The sequence below is a fragment of the Bombus flavifrons genome, chromosome 1 (genome assembly GCF_040668555.2).
Source record: "Bombus flavifrons isolate JBK064 chromosome 1, iyBomFlav1_principal, whole genome shotgun sequence".
NCBI lineage: Eukaryota > Metazoa > Arthropoda > Insecta > Hymenoptera > Apidae > Bombus > Bombus flavifrons.
The window spans coordinates 9,950,829-9,974,379 of record NC_138442.1 but is presented as its reverse complement, the minus strand read 5'-3'; the positions used below and the strand labels follow the sequence as shown (position 1 = coordinate 9,974,379).

Sequence of the window (23,551 nt, the reverse complement as noted above, 5' to 3'; positions counted from 1 at the left end):
TATGCTGCCCTCGTACGGCACTAACAAGCATTAATGTACCCATGACCGTGCGTCGACGTTCGAACGAGAAGATCATTGAAAATTTCTCGTTCGTACCAGTTCGAATATGGCAGACTGGCATTGGCAGGTAGCGGTTTCGGAGCTTAGGATTTATCGTGAATGTACAAATTTTAATGCCGGCGAACAAACAATATGAATCGCAACGCCTTTTATTCAAAGTATATGTGCATGGTAGAAATAAGAAAGTCGAAACGAGCGAAATTTCATCGAATTGATCTTTCACACGGGTAAGCGAAACAATGTTCATTCTGATTCGGCCGTGGTTTCTGATTCGTGATCCGCCTGAAGGTATGAACTTACGGAAACGGATCAAACCAAAAGAGACATTTCGATCCGAACACAAATACATTCGAACCAAGCACGAAAGTACGGAAATATTTACTGAATGTGCTTTTCTTCCTATGGGTACATTATTAGATGAATGCAGTGACGGTTGAACGTAATTTTTTACGTCAATGACGTGACAGTGATGGTAGCAACGGCTCAGGTCGTAATGACGGTTCTAACAGTTCTTAACAATGGGATTATCGAAACCGAATGCATTTTTGTCATCTTTCTCCGAATATAAATAGACAAAGATGACGATGACGCGATGTTGATTTTATGTGCGTATTATTTCGAAAATTTATCGTGCATCATATACACATCTCCTAAATATTTCTTACAATTCGGATGTAATGTAATAAAGCTGGCTTCGTTAATATGTATATATCTGATCTTCCTATTTCTTTTCGGTATGACATCACGATGTAGTGGACTCCAACATTGTGGATACATCTTGACAAGAATATTCGATGATATAATTGTGCAATTAATTTCCTTTTCTTTTTTATTGAGGTAAAAGAAATATTTGTATAAAAATTGTTCTGGTAGGTACGACTTGACCAAATAAAAGTGGTTGAAATGGATGGAACAAGAGCTACGGAGGTTTTACCTTTGCTCCAAGAACGTCTGGCTATTCTGCCAGGTGGTCGGGACCGCAGGGGTGGACCAGTACTTGTGTTTCCTACTACAGCAAGACGCGAAAGAGCCAAACCTGAAGATTACCGACGTCTTTTGCAATACTTATTGACCATACCCAACGACGAAGCCAGAGGTTTACGCTTCACTGTCATTGTGGATATGCGTGGTGCTACTTGGGATTCTGTCAAACCCATCCTAAAGGTCACATTCTAATCATTATCTCAACTCCTTGCTCCACTATATTTTTTCTTACATTCAATAATAACTACTTTGATGAAAAGCTTGAATAGATTTTTGATTATAAAATACTGACATTTTCAAATTTTAGGTGTTACATGAACACTTTCATCGATCAATTCATGTTGCTTTCATCATCAAACCTGAAAATTTCTGGCAAAAGCAAAGAACGTCATTGGCTAAACAAAAGAAATATAATTTCGAAGTAAGCAAAGATAAAACTATAAAAGAAATATGTGTTTGAACAGCAAAATGGTTGAAAACGCTTTCCCTGTTTTAGATAAATACGATAAGTTTAGAAGCTTTGACGAAGGTAATCGATCCATCGCAATTGACCGCGGATTTAGATGGATCGCTACAGTATGATCATGCACAATGGATTGACACGAGACTAGCCGTAGAAGACTTTACGTGGCAGGCGGCTGATCTTCTTGATAGATTGGACGACTTACAGGAAGATCTAAGTCGAAATGATTTTGCGGACGATGTGGCTGGAGCGAAACACGGGATTGATTTGCACAATGAAATGAAGAAAAAGATTATGAAAGTTCCAGTGGAAGAAATTGAAGTTGTCGGTCAGCGATTACTACAACGTTTCGATAATAGTAAGAAACAATTTGTATTGTTCATCACCATTTCTTTTAATTTTAATCCTAATCTTTTCTCATCTATGCATAATAACGTGTAATTCAAATTAATCGTTAAGCATGAAACAAACATTTACTGGTACATTTTTGTGATAGGTATAGCGGCGAGTAGTGGCGAAGGCGGTAGTATAGAAAGCGGGGCAACTGGTGGCACCGACCCCGATGGACGAGCTCTAGCAGCATTAGTGATTCAACACTTAGAATCTGTGCACGCCGCGCAACAGCATCTTTTACAGTTGTGGCATATTAAAAAGATGAAATTGGATCAGTGCTTTCAACTAAGGCTTTTCGAACAGGATTGTGCAAAAATGTTTGATTGGATTTGTCACAACAGAGAAGGATTTTTGGCGAATTATGTCGAAATTGGACGTTCTTATCAATTGGCTAAAAATTTGCAGGAGGAGCATAAACATTTCACTATGAGTTCCATGAATGTCTACGTGAATATAAATAAGATTTTAACCATGGCCAGCCGTTTGCTCGAAACTCAACATTATGCTGCCGGACACGTTAGGGCAGTAGCCGGTCGACTAGATCGAGCTTGGAAAGAATTCGCGGCAGGACTTGATGAACGTACCGCGGTCCTCAGTTTGAGCGTCGTATTTCATCATAAGGCAGAGCAATACGTCGATAGCGTTGCAGGATGGAGTCAAGCTTGCGATGCTGGAAACTTACCTAATGAAATACCAATCTTGGAATCTCATATACGGCAACACCAAACTCTTTACGAAGCGATGTGTCAAGCTTACACAGAGGTAATCTTTCTTCGTACGCTTTATGATACATCATCACTACGACATCGTTGTCGTCGTTGTCGTCGTCGTCGTCGTCGCCGTCGCCGTCGTCGTTTCATGTAAATCTGTAATGTTCACTTTACATTTCTATATCGCGAGACACAAACGTGTACATAATTTTGGTTCTCGTCGGTTCGCGATAAAGGAATTCAATCTTGAAGAAACAAACAATAAACATGGAATTTTTTCATTTAATTAATCGTAGTTTGGCCTCGCAACTCGTGACTTTGTCTATAACGTGATGTTTAGTAAAAGGCGATCATGTTTGGCAGGTATATGACGCGTATCAGGCACTTTTGAGTGGACTAGGCTCGATGCTGCAAGTTTGTCACGGCTTCAGTTCGACGCACGGTTCGAGCTCGGATACGAGTTTTTGCATCGATTATGTATGAAACGATTAGACATTTTTTTTTTAATAGCTTCTAACCGGTGGTCGTTTGCTTGGTATGCGGGTCTTACAGAAAAGAAAGATAAAATAAATATTCAAAGAAATAAGGGATTAGATGGTAAGAGAGAGAGAGAGTTAACCCTGCGAATAAAGGGAACGGTTGCATCATGCGATAATTCCGAACACAAATAAAACTTGTCCTTTCTCGTTGCGTGTATTCGTAAACTTTTTTTTTCATGAATTGTCCAACTAAAATATGGTTTCAATATTTAACGGAATTCAGTTATGGAACTTAAATTATGGTTTTGGGTAATCCTACTGTTGTTTAGGTGCATAGTACCAGTAAGAAGCTTCTTTATCAACTGGATCATCTCGTGCAAGTCTGTAATCAGCCGCAAGGGATAGACCATACGGCCAGAAAACATGTACGTTTATTGGTGTGCACGAATGTATGCGTACATGCCTGCAAACTAATCTTATTTATTTTGCTTTATGTATTATTCTAGTTCACTTCTCGGTAAATCATATCAATTATTTATAGATCATTTTGATCGAGAAAATGTATGGTACATGCATGGGTCATGTCTTTATCGATAACGCTACGCTATAGCCGTGTGTGAGTGCGTACTCATTTAATCTGTGGGTATTTCTCCCCTCCTTCTCCTCTTTCTTTCATTAGGAAAAGGAAAGTTACATGTAATCATTGTCGTACTAACCGATGTGAAATGTTTCCATAAATTATGTTTAAGCAACGAGTACGCATTGACTAATGTAATCGCTATCATAGTGCATGGCAAGTAATGTTTAGACCGCTTTGACATGAAAAATTTCAATGATCGAATGGATAAAATGATTAATTTGCTTAGAGTCAAGATGGACACGGCATCGATGGACATTCCGGTATGAGCGGAAATCCAGCTGCGGATTATAGCGAGGGTGCATCCCATGTATTGGCGGTAATCCATCAAATCTTGGGTCATCACAGAGCGTTGGAGGCTCGTTGGCACGCTCGGAAAGTCAAACTGCATCAACGACTTGCGTTAAGGTACTCGCATTCCTCATGCATCACTTCTCTTTCTCGTTCGTCTTTTTCGGGTCACTATATGCTATTTATTAATTCCGCGTTATCAATTGTTGTACTTCATGTTTTCTAGTAGTTTGATTAGTGATTGATCATTCACAGATTATTTCAAGAAGATGTAAAGCAAGTTCTGGATTGGTTAACTAATCATGGCGAAGTTTTTATTAGAAAGAATACAGGCGTGGGTCGGAATCTTCAAAAAGCGAGAGTGTACCAGAAAAGTCACGAACATTTCGAAAATGTAGCTCAGGTATTAACTTGATGATAATATTGTTCATGAGTGGATGTATCGATACAAGTATTAAGTATTAAATAAACGATATTTCCATTTGCTCAGAATACTTATACGAATGCTACTAAACTACTTACTGCTGCTCAAGAATTGGCACACACTGGTGAATGTGCTGCTGATGAAATATACGCTGTGGCGCAAGAATTAGAAGCTCACGTTAGTAGCTTCGCGGCAAGAGTTGAACAGCGTCGTCGAAGATTAGATTTGGCGGTTGTGTTTTATACGCATGAAAAAGAGGTAAAGTATATATAATACGTGTTATTAGCGCCGAAAATATAAAAACGGCCATGTATTTTCAATAGTTAACTGGTTGGGTTGACGAATTGCGACAAGAATTACAACAAGACGAAGTAGCGGAGAATCTGGAAACTGCTGAAAGACTGTTGGAACAATGTGCTCAACACCGAGCCTCCTGCATGGAAGCTTGTGCATCGACTATCGTTCAGGGTGAAGCATTGCTTCGAGAACTTCGAGAATCTACCGATGCTCCTGATACTACGGGCTCTGTGAGTTTTACCTGTGCTCTAGGTTTTTACCTTTCTTCTTTCTCCATTTATTCTTACCATTTACGAATGAATATGAAATGATATGAATGTGAGTGAGATTTGTTAAAAAGGGGGAGAAAAATACTCTGGAGGCAACTGTTTTCAGATATCTGCAGTAGAAGCTGCCTTAGACAGGTTAGCGGGTTTAAGGCAGGAATTAGAAGATTTGTGGGCTACAAGAAAATTGAGATTAGAACTATGCCTACGACTGCGCGTGTTCGAAAGAGATGCTTTAGAAGCGAGTGGTCAGTTAGAGATGTGGGCGCAGGAGCTACAAGGTCCACCTCGGGAGGGTTCCCCTGAACAATTGTTACGTGTGCACAACGATGGTGTTGCTCATATGCAGAATACCGCATTTCAGGTTTTGCAACAAGGTCAAGAACTCGCTCAGGTAAGAAAGAGTTAAGATATACAGATGTATTTCCGATACTGAATTACGATAACAGAAATCTTAAAAATGCGTTATATTAAATTGTGTTACGAGCCGCTTCCGTTACCTTGACACTTAGGTATTAGAACAAGCAGGAGTTTGCATAATGGCAGACGGTCAACACAGTGCTGCATCTAGAGTTCAAGTACTTCTCGAATTTTTAAACGAAAGAGAAATGGACGCGGAAGATTTGGCGGAGATGAGAAGAGTTCGTTTAGAACAAGCTTCTCAATTGGTGCAACTACAAACTGATGCTACACATGTAGCCAATTGGATTCGCAATGGAGAAGCTATGTTGTTAGCTTCGTTGAGAGTTCCAGAAAATCTGCAGGATGCTGAGCAGCTTCGTTTAGAACACGAACAGTTCCAAGTTGCTATAGAAAAAACGCATACTTCAGCTGTTCAAGTATGTAGTTGTATCCTCCTTATACGTAGCAGCATTGTAATATAAAAATGATCAAATGATAGCGTAACAAAGAGAAATGTGTGTATCGATCATTACAGGTCAAACACAGAGCAGATGCGTTAGTAAGTGCAAATCACTACGATCCGAAGAGTATAAGAGAAGTGGCAGAGGATGTAACTAAGAGATGGCAACAGCTAGTGACATGTGCAGAAGAGAGACACAAGCTAGTAACTGCTAGCATTAATTTTTACAAGACGGCGGAACAAGTTCGCTCTGTATTAGATAGCCTCGAACGCGAATACAAACGAGACGAAGATTGGTGCGCTTCTGGTGAAAAGGCGACACAAGTGCCAACGCTTGTTGGAAAACATCAAGAACAGAAAGAAGCATTCTTAAAAGCATGCACGTTGGTACGGCGGACCGCGGAAACATTTCTCAAATATACAAATCGCAGTCTTCAGTTTTATAGTTATCAAGCGAACAGCGCTGGCTCAGAGAATAAAGTTAAAAGTTAGTTTCATGTTAACGTGTATGATATGTTGCCTCTAATAAGGTTTTACATCTAAATAATCTTTGTCATTTGCACCTTTTAATCTGGAATTTACGACGTTACAGGTATTTTGGAAGAGTTGCTTAGTAAAGAAAATCGTGTGCTGGAATATTGGACGCAGCGTAAGAAACGATTGGATCAGTGTCATCAATATGTCTTATTCGAGCGCAGTGCTAAACAGGCTTTAGAATGGATAAGAGAAACGGGTGAATTGTATTTAGCCACTCATACTAACGTTGGTAAAAATCGTATTGAAAATGAACAATTGTTGCGGGAGCACAACGAATTTAAGGGAGCTGCAAAGGTAGGTTTTGTTCGTTTCTTGCATTCTCTTCTCAGATCGACAAACGAAAGCGCTTGAAGGAACAAGAGTTTGTTCTTTATCCTTTTTCTTCCTTCTGATTTATTTTGTTCGTTCGTTTGCTGCGTGATGTGACAGGAAACAAGAGAAAGAGTGAAACTGTTGATCCAGCTTGCTGATAATTTAGTGGAAAAAGGACACGCTCATGCAGCAGCGATCAAACAGTCTGTTGCTGAAGTGGATCAAAGATACAAGGACTTTAGTACGCGTATGGACTGCTATAAAAGTCAAATCGAAGAAGATCTTGGAATTCAATCTGACGATGGCCAAAAAGATCTTTCCATCGATCGCAATTCCGATCCTCTACTCGAAGAGAAGATCAAGGGGAAAGATCTGAAAGAATTAAACGAGGAGAAAAGAAGATCGGCACGAAGAAAAGAGTATGCTCCTCTTTAATCGAACAATGACAATTATCATACGTCTTTGTTTTCATCACTCGCAACGTGTTCACAGATTTATAATGGCTGAATTGCTGCAAACAGAAAGGACCTACGTGAAGGATTTGGAAACTTGTATTCGATGTTTTTTGGAAGAAACGCGATGCGGAAAAGGAAACGTTCCATCTGGATTACAAGGACGAGAATCAATAATTTTCAGCAATATGGAAGAAATTCATCAATTTCATAGTAACATATTTCTTCGTGAGCTAGAAAAGTACGAAACTATGCCAGAAGACGTTGGGCATTGTTTCGTGACATGGGTAAGCTATACCTATGTCTTGTATCGTAACTTGGATGTGTTAGACGATTAATTTGCTTCTTTTTTATCGATTAGGCACCTAAATTTGATATGTACGTGACATACTGTAAGAATAAACCGGAAAGTAATCAATTGTTAGTTACTCATGGTGGGACATGGTTTGAAGAATTACAAAGGAAACAGCGAGTTGAACATCCGATCGCTGCGTACCTAATTAAACCGGTACAAAGAATAACAAAGTATCAGTTGTTGCTCAAAGATCTTCAGGTAGGATGATCGAGGAAAGGAAAATGTTTTGCTCTTTTCCCTTTATAGTCTCGCTATATCAATAGTAATAGGTGTATAGTTTGCTAGATGTAAAAATTCATATTGCGTATACTCTGCGTATACTTATAAGTGATTGAAACAAGTTCTCTTTTCTTCTTTTTCATATCTTTTATTTTTTTTCTGTCTGTCGATCTTTTTTTACATTGTATCTTTGCGCTTACTGTTTTTTCACGATTCAATTTTTCAAATTATGTAGGCTTGTTGCCAAGAAGGACAGGGCGAGATAAAAGATGGGTTAGAAGTAATGTTAAATGTGCCTAAGAAAGCGAACGATGCCTTACATTTGAGCATGCTGGAGGGTTGCGATGTAAGAATAGACACACTAGGCGATGTGGTGCTGCAGGACTCTTTTACAGTGTGGGACCCTAAACAACTGATTAGAAAAGGCAGGGATCGGCACATATTTCTATTTGAATTGTACCTATTGTTTAGCAAAGAGGTGAAAGATTCGGCTGGAAAGGTAGGTAAAAGCAAAATCTATATGGAAAACGATTTGGAATACATATATGCCGCGTTGATCGAGCGCGATAAAACAACTCAAGCTGTATCCATCCAGAGTAAACGTAAACGTTTTCTTTTGTCCGGCACGATATAGGTGAAGTACATTTACAAAAGCCGTTTGATGACCTCCGAGCTAGGTGTGACCGAACATATCGAGGGTGACGAATGCAAATTCGCGGTTTGGACAGGTCGGGCACCAACCAGCGATACACGTGTCGTTCTTCGAGCTAATTCGATGGATGCTAAGCAACTGTGGGTGAAAAGACTACGCGAGGTTATTCAAGAAACATATTTCAGTTTAAGTATGCCGAAGAGTCCTGCGAAAAAGAGTTCGAGTCAACGATCTAGCAGGGATCTCGAAGAATGTGCTTCTCTGGACGATAGCGTTGAGAATTTAGATAGAAATTCCCTGGCATCTTTTGGTTCCACCAACACCACAGATTCCGATAAGGTAGGTAGAATCTTTCTTCCTTTTTTTTCATTTGGATCTCGCTTTTTCGATGTTCCGTTCCCTTTCTTCATTGTCTTACAAGAATTTGAGCTAATTAGCGATTGCTTTGGAATCAATCCGGGTTTGGCTTGCACGATAATCAGTATCGTTCGTCAAGAGCAAGCAAATACTATACGTTAGTCGTTGGGTTTGCCAGTGGTTAGTTGCGGCCGATTGCCTCTGATCGTATTTGCGAAACGTTTCGATTTTTAACGTATAAGGTTGAAAAGATGGTTCGATCCATATTTGCACTTGTGTACAATTGGCTGTTAAAAGGATAAAGGTAGGATAAACATTTTTCATTCGATTCGATTAAGAAGAGATAATATAAAAAAGAGGAGCTTTGCAAGACGCGGAAAGTATTTAATTGCAGTTTGAAACGAATAGAAAAGAAGGAAAACCAGGATCGATTTGGTTGCGATCTCTGAAGGCGGAAGATGAAAGACGGAATAAAGACGGAAGGCATAATGTTCGTGATATCTAGACGTGTTTGTTGAGATAGAGTTTAGATATAAGTGATCATGAGTGGAAAGGAGCGCGAGGATAGATGAGAGCGATAAAAGTGAGAAACGTAAGCGGGGTAGATAGAAGCGATAGCGGTGGGTTCGTCGTTGGTGTTTGGTAGTGGGGTAGCGATAGTAGCGAGCAGAGCGAGAGAAGATGGTTGGGTGGGGTTCGAGAATAATCGAAAAGCGAGCAAGCGCGTTGCAGCGAGTGCACGAGAGGGTACGATGGAAGAAAAGTGAGGGAGAGAGGGGAAGGCGGGGAGGGAGTGAGGGGTGAGAAATAGGTGGTAAGGTAAAGGGTGGCGAGGGTAAAGAGGAGGATGAGGATGCGAGGAACGATAGGTAACGGGATCAGTACGGGCGCGACACTTGGGTCGAATGGATCCGTTGGACGGTGAGCGTGGCGGCGAATCGTCGGAGAAAATTTATTCCGACCCGTTTTGAGAATCGGGAAAAATCATTAAAGAGAGCAACATGTCGCTCGTACGTTCGATAACACGTTTATTCCCGTTTGTTGCGCTAAACACGGTTATCGCGTTCGTGCACGTGAATTGAACACGAGGCAAACGAACTGTCATGACGTCACCGGCAGGAAAACCTGCAACAATCGTGAAAAAAGCTCGCAGGAAGATCTCGTTACCTTGGTTTCGTCAGAGTTCTGTAACTCCACCACATGCAGCCCTCTCTAGGCAGCATACCATCGACACCCCGAGCTCGTTCCAGGCTCGACTTTTGCACCGACAACCCTCCCTCTCCCAGGTACTCGAGTACTCGTTCACCCACATAAACGCGCGCTCGCGTACTACGATTTCCCCTTTAGATTGTACGTAGAACGATCAGGATGTTTGATGTTTCCGTTCGTAGAAACTGCAAATTCACCTGAAAATGATACTTTTTCAGAGTAGATTAATAATATGAGGAAATAATAATTACGCATTGAAATAATAACATACCGCGATGTAAGAAAGAACAACGTGCTCTCTTCGATAGAGCAACGTCATGGAGAATGGTTTCTCTCGTAGAACGGTTAACGATCGACAGAAACGAAAATCGTAATCGGTATATTGAAAAAATATCCTTAATTTACCGATATATATTATTCCGCGTTCGTGGATGGAAAAGATTGAAGTTCGAATTGAAAATACCGATTAAAAATTTATGGCTGAGAACGTTGATTAATTTTCATAATCCGTCGTTAACAAACGTTTACATGGTCGAAACGTTCGTTTAAATTTATCCACGGTTTACATTTGCAAGTAGACGATATATAAGGAAACGCGGTCGCAGCTCGTATCCGCATCCACGTCCGCAATCGTATCCGTAGCCACATCCGCAGTCGTTCCTATATCCGCGAATCGAAGAATTTGTCGTTCAAGTTGTTGCATTGTCATTGTCATCGTTTCATTTCCATTTATCACGTATCGAGAATCGAACTCGTCGATAAATACAATTCGTTAATTAAACCTCGTATCCTCGTATGAAACGTTTTTCCATATTTGCGCCTGCCTCTTTTGTTGACACATTTTCTCCTACGCCTCCCTCCCTCTCCCTCTCTCTTTCCCCTCTCCCTCCCCTTATCCTGAAATATAGAGAAATTTATTCACTTACTTTGCTTAACCTTTCGGTTATTCGCGTGTTTAATTTGAATCCATGTACAATCTATACTCATTCTTTGGGATTTTCTTATGTGAAAAGACGTCCGCTGGAAATGTTCCTCTCTTCTGTCTATCCGTCCCGAAGTCATTACTGATGGGAATCGAATCGGGACGCGAATTGCACACTGTTCGAGTTGAAATTTGATTGTTGCCGAGGTTGCTCGCTACGTTCAAATGGTTCGATTCCGAATGGTTCGGGGTGTAAATGTAAACGTATACCGGTAAAGCGTTTTTCGTCTGGAAAGCGCGAATGAAGGTATTACGTAATATAACAATAGCACAGCAATACTCGGCATAATCATATCGAAAAATAAACGAATAATTGATAATCGCGTGGACATTGACAAATCTGTTAAGGAAATCGATATAATTCGATGGTAGTAACAACGATCGATCGACGTTCGTAATTAGGTAGGTCCTCGGCACGTTGAGAGCATCGAGAGGATTGAAAGAGAATCGGCAAAATTTGGCACGTGGAAAAAGTCTATTTTCGTCGGTGGAATGCGACGCGAAAGCGGACGACCGACCTCTCTGACTGTTTTGACTCTCGGCCTTATAACTATTATAGAACCATCATCACGGTTCATAGTAATGCGTCCGTAACTTGCAGTATCGAGGAGTGAGAGAATCCCGACCGCGTTTATCGTCTCGAATTTAATCGATTAAATCGAATCGATTGGAAAGTTACGTTTCGTGTAAGAACTTAAACGATCGATCTTAAAATCTACTTGTATCGATATCTTCTCTCTTGTTTCCTTTCGTTCTTTCCGAATTGAAATGCTTACCGTGCAGTGACGTACATATATCAGGCGTATTTGTACTGTAAATATACGATAAGTTTTCAAGTAAACTTTATCGACAGAAATCAATCGGACGAGAGGAAGTTTGTAAAATGAATCGCACGATGTGCAGGGTGATGCAAGAGATAAAAGAAAATATGCAGTCTTGATAACTGACGTAAAGAGGAAAAGACGGTCTAGACTGGCGTATTTCGATGCGTCTATCGGCCGCTGTATTTTCGAAAGAAACGGCTGCTAGTATGTGTCTTTATCAAAGTCAAGCTATTTCGATCAAATCGAAATCACCGAAGCTAGAATAATCCATTAAACGGTCCATTGGACCGCAAAGTCAAAGACGATCGGTGCACGCTGTCCTGTCCTGTGTCCATCTATGTGTACTCTACTCCTACCCGCTTCTCCTCTTCGTTCGTACTCTTTCTCCTCCTCCTCTCGCCTTCCGTCTCTTTTTTCCTTACGCCCTTGCGTGTTTTCATCTACACGCCTTTTCGTTTTATCACGAGTCGTTCGGATGGGGCCTGCGGGTTAAAAATGTTCGTCCCGTTTTAAAAACGCCATCTCCACGTTAATTCGCACGGTTTATATAATAACGCATTACCGATCGATCCACGTACATTCACGTAGAATCTCTTATTATCGAGTATTATTACTGTTGAATCTTTAGACTGGCGTAGCCGAAGTGACCTGGGTTATCGCCGATCATTCCGCCGCGCCTGGATCCAAGGAATTGACGGTAACGAAGGGTCAACAAGTCGAGGTGTTGGAAAACGGAAGCAATATTAGCGGTGTGAATACGTCCGAATGGACCCACGTACGTTTACTGGTTGCCCCGGGACAAGTCGATCCGCCGCCAGAGGGACTGGTTCCTACTAGCGCGCTCAAACAACCTCCACCGGTTTCCAGTAAAACTTCACCGTCTAGAAAAGTTCCAGGACAGCAGCAGCAACAACAACAACAACAACAACAACAGCAGCAACAACAGCAGCAATCTCATTATCATCAACAGCAATCGACCAGTCAAATTCAAACTGCCGCGTCTAGCGGAGGCGTCACAACAGTATCGTCTGGCACTACAGGAATACCGGGATCTTCGTCATCGGTTGTGGGAACGGGCATAGTAGCGAGTGGTGGGTCATCCGCTCAAAATGTGCCACCGAGTTCTATATTGCCAGACGAAACAGGTGAGAGGAATAATTCACTTAACAATTACAGAAAAAAATGTATACAAAGCAAAAGATTAGATTCTACCGTTGATTCTAGATTAAGGAAAGATTAGATTAGATACGGCGAATAGATCGAACATAGAGATAGATAAAGATCGTCAAGTAAAATAGGTTCGAGTATCAAATATGCAGGGTAATGTTGAATGCGATAAAAAATTGTAAAATAGGAGCGAGGCTAGAGTAGAACGAAATAGGAGTAAAACGAAATGTATGTTTTCAGTGGTCGATAACATGATAATAGGATGGTACGGTGGGCGGCGCGAGGATGAATTTACGTGCAAGTTCGGATGATAAACGAACGAGTTGAAAGTTTGCGAGGACATTGGTAGCTTACGATCAAAACGGTCTATTGTACGCGTACTCCGAGTTGGTCGTGTCGGATCAATACGATGTACGGGGGATAACTGCGTCCTTGACCGGCTGAATCTTCAACTAACATGCCGATGGAACAAAGTCGATGCGTCGAGCATATTGAACGCACTTTAAATCGATGGTCGCTAACCTTTTAACCCGAAGAGTTGGTCGATTCGATTACTAAACGATTATCGTCGAATATGTTGTTTCGAATGGAAGATTTTTATTTGAAACAAATTTACCGTTCGGATCGAGTTGGCCGATCTTTCCGAACGTTTAAAATACGATACGTTTGATCATCGTCGACAGTTTTGTAAGCGGCGATTCCTCTACTTGGCGTTCCTTTTATTAAAAAATTTCTATTAAATCGCATTGAAAATCTTTTTTCCGTGGTACATATCGTCGTCGACTGATAGTTCTTGCATTGGCGATTTATTTTACTTTCGTTCATGTTTCCTTTTACAGAAAATATTATCGTCGGCACTGCTGCTGCGGCTGCGGCTGCTGCGGCAAACGATGGAAGTGGTGCTGCGAACACAAATTCTCCAGGCAATAAAAGACGTGGCTTTAGCGGGTAAGCAGACAACCAGATGTAATAACGATCGAATGTTGAATCGATGAGGACGACGATAACGTTGTCTCACGAACGATAAACAAGAAGCTCGATTGTTTTTCTCCTTTTTCCTTCTTCTTATTCCATAGGAGAAAGTGGCTACCTCCACCGTTGCGTAAACTTAGCCAAGGTAAAGTGGAGAAATCCCCACCGACTACGACACCGACAGCGACAGCAACAACAGCGACGACGTCGACTGCGATCTCGATCGTGCAGACAACTTGCGAACGATCCTCTTTGAAAAAGAACGTCTCGGAGAAACGATTTAGATTGCCGAGTGGTGCCGAACAGTCTCGACCTTTGAGAAGCGCTTCTGTTTCCATTTCTGCGTTAACAACCGCGACCGCGTCTATGCGCGTGTCTACCTCCGTGTCGGAGGCGGATCTTGACACGGAACTCGAGCCAGGACTCGAAGGAGCGGAAGAGGAGGAAGGAGAAACCGAGCAATCGGAACCTGAGTTGGAAGAGGATACGATGCCGGAACCCGACGACACCGAGGCTTTAACGTATTCCGAGCAAAATGGGGCGGACGATGCCGAGGATGAATTGGAACTTCCACCGCCGATGAAACCAATCACTGAACCGATACTCGTGGCAACAGCTAACGGTTCATCGGAATCTGCAATTGCAACAGAAAGCTGTGGAAAATCTCTAGCAAGTTTCATCTTCTTTCTTGCCGCTCCTAATATTTTTCCGCTCATTTCATTTCTCTTCTTTCTCCCTGGCTTTCGATCTCGCTCGTTCTTATTCTCTTCCCTTCGGTCTCCTCTTAGTTTTTAATCTAGAACCTTCTTCCGCCCATTGTAACTCGATTTATTTTACCTGGTCCCAACGTTTGACCGCGAATGCGATGAATACAAATGAATCGTACGTGAGGAAATTTTAACGTTCCATTCTTTGCATCAATGAAACCGTTTTAATATACCTAGTGTGCCTCTACGCGGGTGAACCTTCCGTTCCGTACGTTTTTCTTGCGATTAAAGAACGATATACGAATAAGTAAGCACGATAAAGTTTAACTTGAATTTCAAAATGTTAAGTTTCCGTGATATAATGGATGCGAATATAAATTAAATATACTATTTGTAGGCAACGACTTTAAATAGAATTGCTTTTAATTGTACGTAGACGTCTGAGCGGTCGGCAAAAATTCTTGACGGTGCTACGACGGCCGATTTAGCTGAGATCGAACAGATCGTGAAAGAAAGAATGGTAAGTTCGTTAAATTAAAAAATTATGGGTCATTGTTTTTTGCGATTTACCACGCCTCTTGTTGCTGACGGTTCCTTCGTCTTTTTCATACTATATCGAATGTGAAAATAGGAACAACATACGGAAAATCAAGAAAGACAAAGCCTGATGCGGACACCCAGTGGTAAAAGTTCGAACGTTGGTATCGGTGGGGACGACGATTATGACGAAGGTACCCTGTCAACTGCGATAACTATCGCTGCTACTACGATTGCGGCACCAACAACAGCAACGTCAACAACAATGACAACAGCGGCGACGATGGTAACGACGATGGCGGCGACAACCACCACCACCACAACGACCACAACGAGTAGCCCTGTTCACGGGACTCCGGAAGAGTGCGATGTGGAAAGTGCAGTGTTAGCGAAACGACAATTCGTTATTCGAGAATTGGTGGAAACGGAAAAAGATTATGTAAATGATCTAAAACAAATAGTCGAAGGGTACATGTCGTTGATGCGAGATCCAGAGTCCGAAGTTCCATTGCCGGACGATTTGCGTGGTGGAAAAGATAAAATGGTTTTCGGCAATATAGAAGCAATCTACGAGTGGCATAGAGAGTAAGCCTCGTTTCTACTTTCTTCTCTTTTTATCGTACTCAGTACGGCGTGTTTAAACGCCAGATGCAAATGAGATTGGATTCATTTGTTCGTTTATACAGTTTCTTCCTGAAGGCGTTGGAACGTTGTTTGGAACGTCCGGAAGAGCTCGGACCGCTGTTTAAGCGATACGAAAGAAAATTACATATGTACGTTGTTTATTGTCAAAACAAACCAGTCTCCGAATATATCGTTTCCGAATATATAGATACCTATTTCGAGGTAAGTTGTCGTAATATCAAGACGTCTCTAATTTTCATGCGCTTTCAATTCTTTATTATTGCCGAGTATTGTCGCGTCTAGGACTTGAGACAAAAGCTCGGACATCGGTTACAATTGTGCGATCTTTTAATCAAGCCGGTTCAAAGGATCACAAAGTATCAACTTCTTCTTCGAGAAGCACTAAGACTTACCGAACGAACTCAGAGGATGTCAGAGATCGAAGGGCTTACAGCTGCGGTTCATGTAATGCGCATTATTCCAAAAGCGGCCAATGACATGATGGATGTTGCGAGACTTCAAGGTTTTGACGTAAGTTAAATTTTATCCCGCTGCAAAATGTAGCTCGAACCGTATCCATATATTTATATTTTCCCCTTTCACCGTACAATTTCTCGTATCTTTTGAACTGCTTATTTATTTTATCCAACTGTCATAGGGAAAGATTACAGCGCAAGGAAAGTTACTGTTGCACGGACCGCTTTTAGTATCGGAATTTTCCTCGAATTTACCGAGTAAGGAAAAAGAATGGCAAGTCTTCCTCTTCGAGCAAAATATTATTTTTAGCGAGGCTGTCGGCAAAAAGACACAGTTCACGAATCCCGTCTACATTTACAAAGCTCATATCCAGGTAAAGCAACGATATCGTGAAACTTATTTAACATTTTCTCCACAAGTTCTTCTTCTCTTGCCAACATACACGATACACCAGAATATCTTACAAATATTTTCAGATAAACGAGTTATAGTTTACTTCAGTTAAGTTGTTAGATCGTGAAATCGATAAATTTCAAGGAAATACAAATACCGACGATTGATTAAATTAAACGAAGAAAAGATAGGATAGAAACAAGATTTACACATGCGTGTACATCCCGTACGATGTTTGTAATTTATCTATATAGACGCGATACTCATCAAATACTTATCGAAGAACTAACAAAGACGGATAGAAATAGTAATTTCTTGTGTTTTCACCTTCTCGGCTATCTTCTCGTCTCGTGAAAAGAGAAGAAACTAGAACGACTAGTATATTATCGTAATCTCTTAAAACACTTGACAGTCAATGTTTAACAGTTAACGTGGTTAAGAGAAGAAAGAAAAAAAAAAAAGAAAAGAGAGCAGGATTTCTCGTACGTGGAATAGGCTTAAACTGCAAAGATAAATATTTTGTTTTTACACACAGGTGAATAAACTGTGCTTACAAAATCCTTACGACGACCCGGAAAAGTTCATAATTCGCTCGACGGATCCTCGAAAACCTGGCCTTGCATTTTCTTGTAGCGCAGCGGAAGAAAATGGGCCGCGGAAGCAGGAGTGGGTAGATACGATCACTGCCATCCTGCAGACCCAACGTGACTTTCTTAAGGCGATACAGTCGCCGATTGCCTACCAAAAGGAACTTACCAAAGATCCATTGTAAGCGTCTCTTTATCTAACACAATGTCTCTTTACATTGACACTCTTTCAACGCTCGACCCGTGAAGATTCGTTCCGAAATATTTTTGTATATTTTATATAAAAAGAGATACAGAAGCGCTGTATATGCTAGAGAACCGTAGTCGTCTCCTAAACCGAAATTCGTTTGAATCTCTGTTTTCCTTTCGTTCTGCCCCTAATTTACCTCACAATATGTTCTTTAAGCACACACAATTTATGTATACACTACTTTTTCACCATATTGCGACGTGCTTCCTCTTGTTTGCCTTAACATTGCAGTCCAGGAATCTACCTCGCTATTGCTGCTGAGTAGCTTTATCGCGAGAGCGTCTCCTACTATATTCTATAATAATTACCTACCTCCTTTGGAGTAGTTTTTAACGTTCCTAGAACTGCGTTTGCCATGGTTCACTGGAACATAACGCTATACAATGCAATATAATATGATACAGTACGTTAGTACATGATACGATATTATCCGGTACAGTACGGTACGATACGATATGATACAATACGGCACAATACGATACAATACAATACGGTACGGTACGGTACGATACGATACGATACGATATGATACGATACGATACGATACGATATGATACGATACGATACGATACGATACGATACGATACGACGTGACACGATACGATACGGTACGGTACGGTACGATACGATACGATACGATACGATACAATACGATATGATAAGATACGGTACGATACGATACGATACGATACGATCTACTAAATCTTCTCTTATTTCTCGGCTATGTTTGCACATCTGTGCAGGTGAGGGTAGGTATAACAAAATGTATTCACTCACATCGGTTACATCCTCGTCACTACTCCTTGGTGTCCTGTTGTTTGAAGAAGAATAACAGTAAAGTGGAAAGGCGTGTTTGTTGCATGCTTCTGTTTATGTGAGTTACGTACTGCCGCGTAACTGCATGTATGTATTTTGCGTAAACGCGAAGGCGCACGCGTCTCTGTGGGTGTGTGTATGCGTGCGTGTTACGTGCAAGAGAGAAAGAGAGAAAGAGAGGAAGATGAAGAATGCGCGTTGAAAGGAAAAAAAAGAAAGAGGAGGGGTGGGGGCGAGACAGATTCAATTACAAGAGTTGGATAAATACGAAAAATTGTCGAATAAAAGGCAAAATTGATGAAACAACGAACACAGCTATGTACAATGTCTTTTTGGTCTTTCGTATTTCTTCGTTTTGTCGTTTATGGGAGCACGTTTGGTGGGTTTCATTGGTTTCCACATACAGAAAGAAGATAGTTACATACGCGTATCTGTATGTAACTGTACGCGAATAATCTCGCGTATGTAAAATAATAACGATAAAGATCAAACGCAATAAACAAAAACACATGACAGCGAGCATGTACAACATGCTGACTCACCCCCACCAAAAGCTATATATTACTTATTAACAACGTAACTCTGCAAGTGTATAATAATTTTAATAATGTTTATAAGTGCAAGATTGAACGAACGCGGGGGATAGTATGCTGTACATAAATGTGCATTCACGAAGGACGACATAAAGTAAAACTAATGACTTGAGAAACGTAAACATTTTGTTTAGAATAAATTGTACATTGGTCAACATTCTAATTGTGATGCATCCTTTTCCCACGCCTATTTTAACATTACTTACTATCGTCGTTTGACTAACAGCTTGTTTTGTCTTATCATTTCTCACGAGCACAGGGTACTGCAGCATCGATATCTTACGCCTGACTAAAATCTCAAATTGCTTTATACTTGATGTTGAACGAATACGATATTTTAAACGACGGATTTTCTTACTTTGAAAAGAAAGGAAAAGATACAGAAAAGAAACTACGTACTGCTACAAGGTAGCCAAGTATAGCAAAGTATTCTAACGATATTACGATATCGAGTTTCTCGCGCAATCGATCTATCCGAGTGTTGATTCGAGTTATGATACCTCCTCGTTCGAGTTATAATAACTCGACGTAAGAAAAATGCGTAGATATTTCGGTGGGTGCAGTACCGTGTTTGAATTTTATTTATAATTTGCTGACGTACAGTCGTGGCGTGAGTCCGGATTCTCCGTGTCGAGGAAGTGTACTTTCAACGATTTCATCAACAATACCGAACATGTCTAAAACAAACGAGGAACGGAGAAATGAATTGGCCGGCGCCGCTGGTAGTACCATCTCTGCTACTTCGAAAACATTAGCTACAGCCGCGGCTGTAGCAGCGACAGCTACAGGAACGGGAACGGGAACGGCAACAACATCGGTGTTACACCGACCTCGTACCGGAGCTACGGATCAGGATTCCTCGCAAACGCAGTCAAGCCCTAGCAAAAGCAGACTGAATTTTCTCGAGGGATTTAGAAGCACCCTTCGACCTCGATCGCCTGTTCGCAACAATTCTATTCCGGTGAGCAACAATATCGAAATTACTACTACTTATTAACTAAATACATACATACATACTATATACAATTCTATTTGCCTCTATTCGTAATTAGAACTCTTGCAATTGCAGCAAAAGGATTCTTCTTTCTCTTCCTCTTGATGCCTGTTGCTATTCGCTCTCTGTCGTATAATTTTTCGTTGGTACGGTAATAACTTTTATTTCTTTCCACTGTTCCCATCGATTGTGAAACGAATAACGCAAACAATGAAATACATCGTTTCTCATTGATAAGTTGTACGTCTTCCCAACGTACGATATTACTGCACTCACTGTATACTCTACAGGCTTTAACAATTTGTTACTCTTATTTGGGAAACCAGTATTATCTTGTACATATTTTACACCAAATGAAACGTTCTCAAACATTTTGAATCTGTAGTTTGTTTGTTGCTTCTTGCATCATTACTGCCTTCCCTTCCATATTACGTATTATTCTTATCGTCGTCGTCCTCGTGGTCGTAGCGTCGCCACCGCCGCGATTGTAATCAGCGCAGTGATTATCGATGAATTCGTTGTAGTCGTTACCGAGGTCGCCATCGTTGTCCATCTTCACCTTGCTCTATGCTCGTATAGATACATAGCATATAATCAACTAATCTAGTGATAGTATTTTAAACGATAGTTTTGTGCGTTGGTATTCTATCGCTAAACGCTATAGTTTCTTGCAAGTTTTCCATGATATACCTGTTTAATTGGTTATATATGTTGTAGCTATCAAGAGTTTATTAAACGTATTGGGTTGGTACCTCCCGGTATCGCCGTATTCAGTCAGATTGCTTGCCCTTTAACTTGAAGGTGTATGTATTGTAGTATGTAACGTCGAGTGAAATATTTATATATTACTGGAGTAATATAGTAAGAGTAAATGAAGCGGTTGGTTCGGTTTAAGTCAGAAGAACGTTGAAGGAAGATAGTGGTTAAGGAAGAAGGAGAATGAGGAGGTGGATTTCGAAGGGAGTGGAAATGGGCGGTGAGAGATGGGTGGCGCGTGGTCAAAGGTGCATGATCGGGAAGTGGGACAAGGGAAAAGATTCGGCAAGTTAATCCGCAGATTCCGTAGATCGTTCCAGGAAGCAGAGTAAGATTAACCGCAGATTGGGGGAAATTACACGCTGGAGAAGAATTGGAGATCTTCCGTGTGGACGGTCCAGGGCTGATCGTCTCCCCGGTAATCGGGATGAAAAAGGAGGAATTCTGGATTCCGGCGAGTCTCGTTCCGAATTCATCCATCAGCCGCGCATGGTCTTTTCGTCCGCGAAGAATCGATTCGGCGGAGGGTTCGGGAGAGAGCGTCCGTCTTCCGCAAGATATACACGCGGAAGAGAACGGTCCTCCCGCGATCTTGACTATTCCGTGTTCGATCAGGGCGACGGCCGGTGGCGTGGCTCGGCTCGTGCTGGAAGCTCGTCGCGTGGAACGTGCGCTCGTCCGTTGGAGAAAGGAGGGGCAACGATGTGACATCATCGAGGGAACCGATCGATATCGACTTTTCCGAACGAACGATTCCCTTTGTCTCGAAATTGCTCCTTGCCTTCCCTCTGATTCCGGGATTTACCACTGTCTCGTCGAACATGAAACGGGTTCCTGTTCAGCGAAAATTCCCCTTCGTATCATAGGTACGTTCTATCGTTATTACATCGTGCTACTCTATTTCGTCCCATCGTTATTATGTCGTGGATCGCGTTTTACGCTTTCTTTACCTTCTTTTTTTTCAGGAATCGATGCGACCAACGCTTGGTGCGACACAATCGAGTGCAATCGATCCAACGGATTCACGATGAACGAGACAACCTCGTCGATCGTTGCGTTACCCAATTCGAAGAAAAAATTGACCAACGATATGGAAATTGAACAGTTTACTAACAAATATATCGAATTGGAAGAATTAGGAACCGGTAGATTCGCAAGAGTGTGCTGTGCGAGGGAAAAAGGATTCGATCGAGAAGTAGCGTTAAAACAAATATCTCGATCGAAGCAGCCGCTCTCGCTAACGCGTGCCGAATATGATCTTCTCAGAAGTATACGTCACGATAATATTGTTCGAGCGTTTGCGCTCTTCGAGGATACACCTCAACCGGATATCGATACTATCGTTTTGGAGCTGTCAGTATTTATCCATTTCGCTTCTTTTTTCTTTTTTAGTTCTTCTCTTTTCCTGCATTTACCTCATTCGAATCGTCATCTGATTATTATAATTATTTGCCATAGTGATTCTCTTTTACTTTATCAGGGTCAGAGGGTCGACATTGTTCGCGTATCTTGGCGAACAAGTTGAGTACACGGAATCGACTGTCGCAAAATACACCGGTCAATTGTTGTCAGCGTTACAGTGGCTACATTCGCGTAAACAAGCTCACTTGGACTTAAAACCGGAAAATATTTTGGTTGATAGCGAAACTGGTATCGTAAAATTGATAGATTTCGGTGAAGCCATCAGAGCGGTACCACTGGATCAAGTAGTCCCTCCTCCCGTTGATTTGGAATTTGCAGCTCCGGAATCGGTTCTCGGTAAACCAACGGGATCCTACACGGACATGTGGGCTGCCGGCGTTTTTCTATACGTATTATTAAGGTAAATGCGTGATGTTTTATCGGTTAAAATGTTAAAAAGTTCTCTTCTGAAATCTGTTCCATACTTACAGCGGGCTTTCGCCTTTCTTGGACGATTCCATCGAAGAAACTACCGCAAACATACTTAAGTGTGATTTTTGTTTTCCCGACGAATATTTCAACGAGATATCGACCGACGTGAAAAACCTCCTTGAAACATTGCTGCGTTTACATGGAGAAGACAGAGCAACCGCTCAATTAATTTTATCATCGCCTTGGTTTAAGGTAACCGTGGATTATAGCAAATTCATTATCTTCCACTCACCTTTTTACTTGTGTTACCAAGTTATTTTTGCTGAAACGGTAAACGTAGACTAACGGCATCTATCACTGACCGTTTTTTAAAATCTTGAAAATTTAATTATCGAATAACAATAATCATCAAATTAAATAAAAATTAAATAACTTGAGATTGCGCGATGTTATTCGATCTAATACTCGTGATGGTGCACCGCACCGCACCGCACCGCACTACACCACATCATTTGCAGCAACGTTAGCTCGATAACTAATTATGTAATACGTATTTCTATTCTACCATATATCTGCTCGTAATTTCTTCCAAAAGATTAAATTGCACCTCGATTTTTGTTTCAGATATCGATTGGCGCGACCATCCCTTCCTCTCGAATGGTTGCGTTTATCGAGCGCCGTGCTCATCGCTCAAAATCTCATCAGGATCGGAATAGCAGTTTTTATTCTTGACTCCTTGTCAGTATCGTTTGCAAAAGACATATTTATTGCTGAATAACGTTAAAAGCTATCAGCCGAATTTGGCCGATTGTAAATAATAAACAACACTTGCGATTCGCTGTTGCATTCGCACGCCTATCGGCAATCTCATCTGTTGTGTGCTATGCACGTTCTGTATTATTTACATACATATATATTTACGCGTATATTAAATCTATACAAGCGCGCGCACACACGCGTATGCATACACACACACACACACACCACACACATTTACCTCCCTCTCTTTACCTTTCGAATGAAATAAAAGAAATGTATTTTTTACATATTACAATACATATGTACATGTGTATTGTAATT

The 23,551-nt window shown here is 41.2% G+C and overlaps 1 protein-coding gene across 10 annotated transcripts; it reads left to right on the top strand.

Moving 5' to 3' along the window:
- Positions 1 to 87: 87 nt before the first annotated feature.
- On the top strand, positions 88 to 23,432 carry trio (trio Rho guanine nucleotide exchange factor). Of its 10 annotated transcripts, none has more exons than XM_069125421.1 (35): positions 88 to 287; positions 934 to 1,224; positions 1,352 to 1,465; positions 1,541 to 1,865; positions 2,004 to 2,662; positions 2,974 to 3,087; positions 3,419 to 3,514; positions 3,956 to 4,134; positions 4,273 to 4,420; positions 4,508 to 4,699; positions 4,765 to 4,968; positions 5,114 to 5,398; positions 5,517 to 5,843; positions 5,942 to 6,353; positions 6,459 to 6,697; positions 6,833 to 7,134; positions 7,208 to 7,454; positions 7,529 to 7,720; positions 7,977 to 8,240; positions 8,376 to 8,732; positions 12,394 to 12,910; positions 13,772 to 13,880; positions 14,009 to 14,573; positions 15,048 to 15,131; positions 15,243 to 15,733; positions 15,835 to 15,994; positions 16,076 to 16,303; positions 16,431 to 16,622; positions 17,178 to 17,410; positions 19,492 to 19,849; positions 20,949 to 21,504; positions 21,604 to 21,991; positions 22,119 to 22,460; positions 22,531 to 22,723; positions 23,096 to 23,432. In XM_069125421.1, exons 2-35 carry the CDS (start codon positions 964 to 966, stop codon positions 23,201 to 23,203), a joined length of 9,441 nt encoding a protein of 3,146 aa, XP_068981522.1. In that variant the 5' UTR covers positions 88 to 287; positions 934 to 963; the 3' UTR covers positions 23,204 to 23,432. The 10 variants fall into 10 exon arrangements, with proteins under 10 accessions (XP_068981522.1, XP_068981551.1, XP_068981541.1 ...); XM_069125431.1 differs by lacking the exon at positions 88 to 287 and adding an exon at positions 550 to 665; XM_069125450.1 differs by lacking the exon at positions 2,974 to 3,087.
- Positions 23,433 to 23,551: the final 119 nt, after the last annotated feature.

Bases quoted from the DNA above. Each gene is read 5' to 3' on its own strand.
- trio (XM_069125421.1), top strand. From the start codon at position 964: ATGGATGGAACAAGAGCTACGGAGGTTTTACCTTTGCTCCAAGAACGT. The intron at 8,733-12,393 runs GTAGGTAGAATC...TTGAATCTTTAG, and splicing joins ACACCACAGATTCCGATAAG to ACTGGCGTAGCCGAAGTGAC. The intron at 15,734-15,834 runs GTAAGCCTCGTT...TCGTTTATACAG, and splicing joins ATCTACGAGTGGCATAGAGA to TTTCTTCCTGAAGGCGTTGG.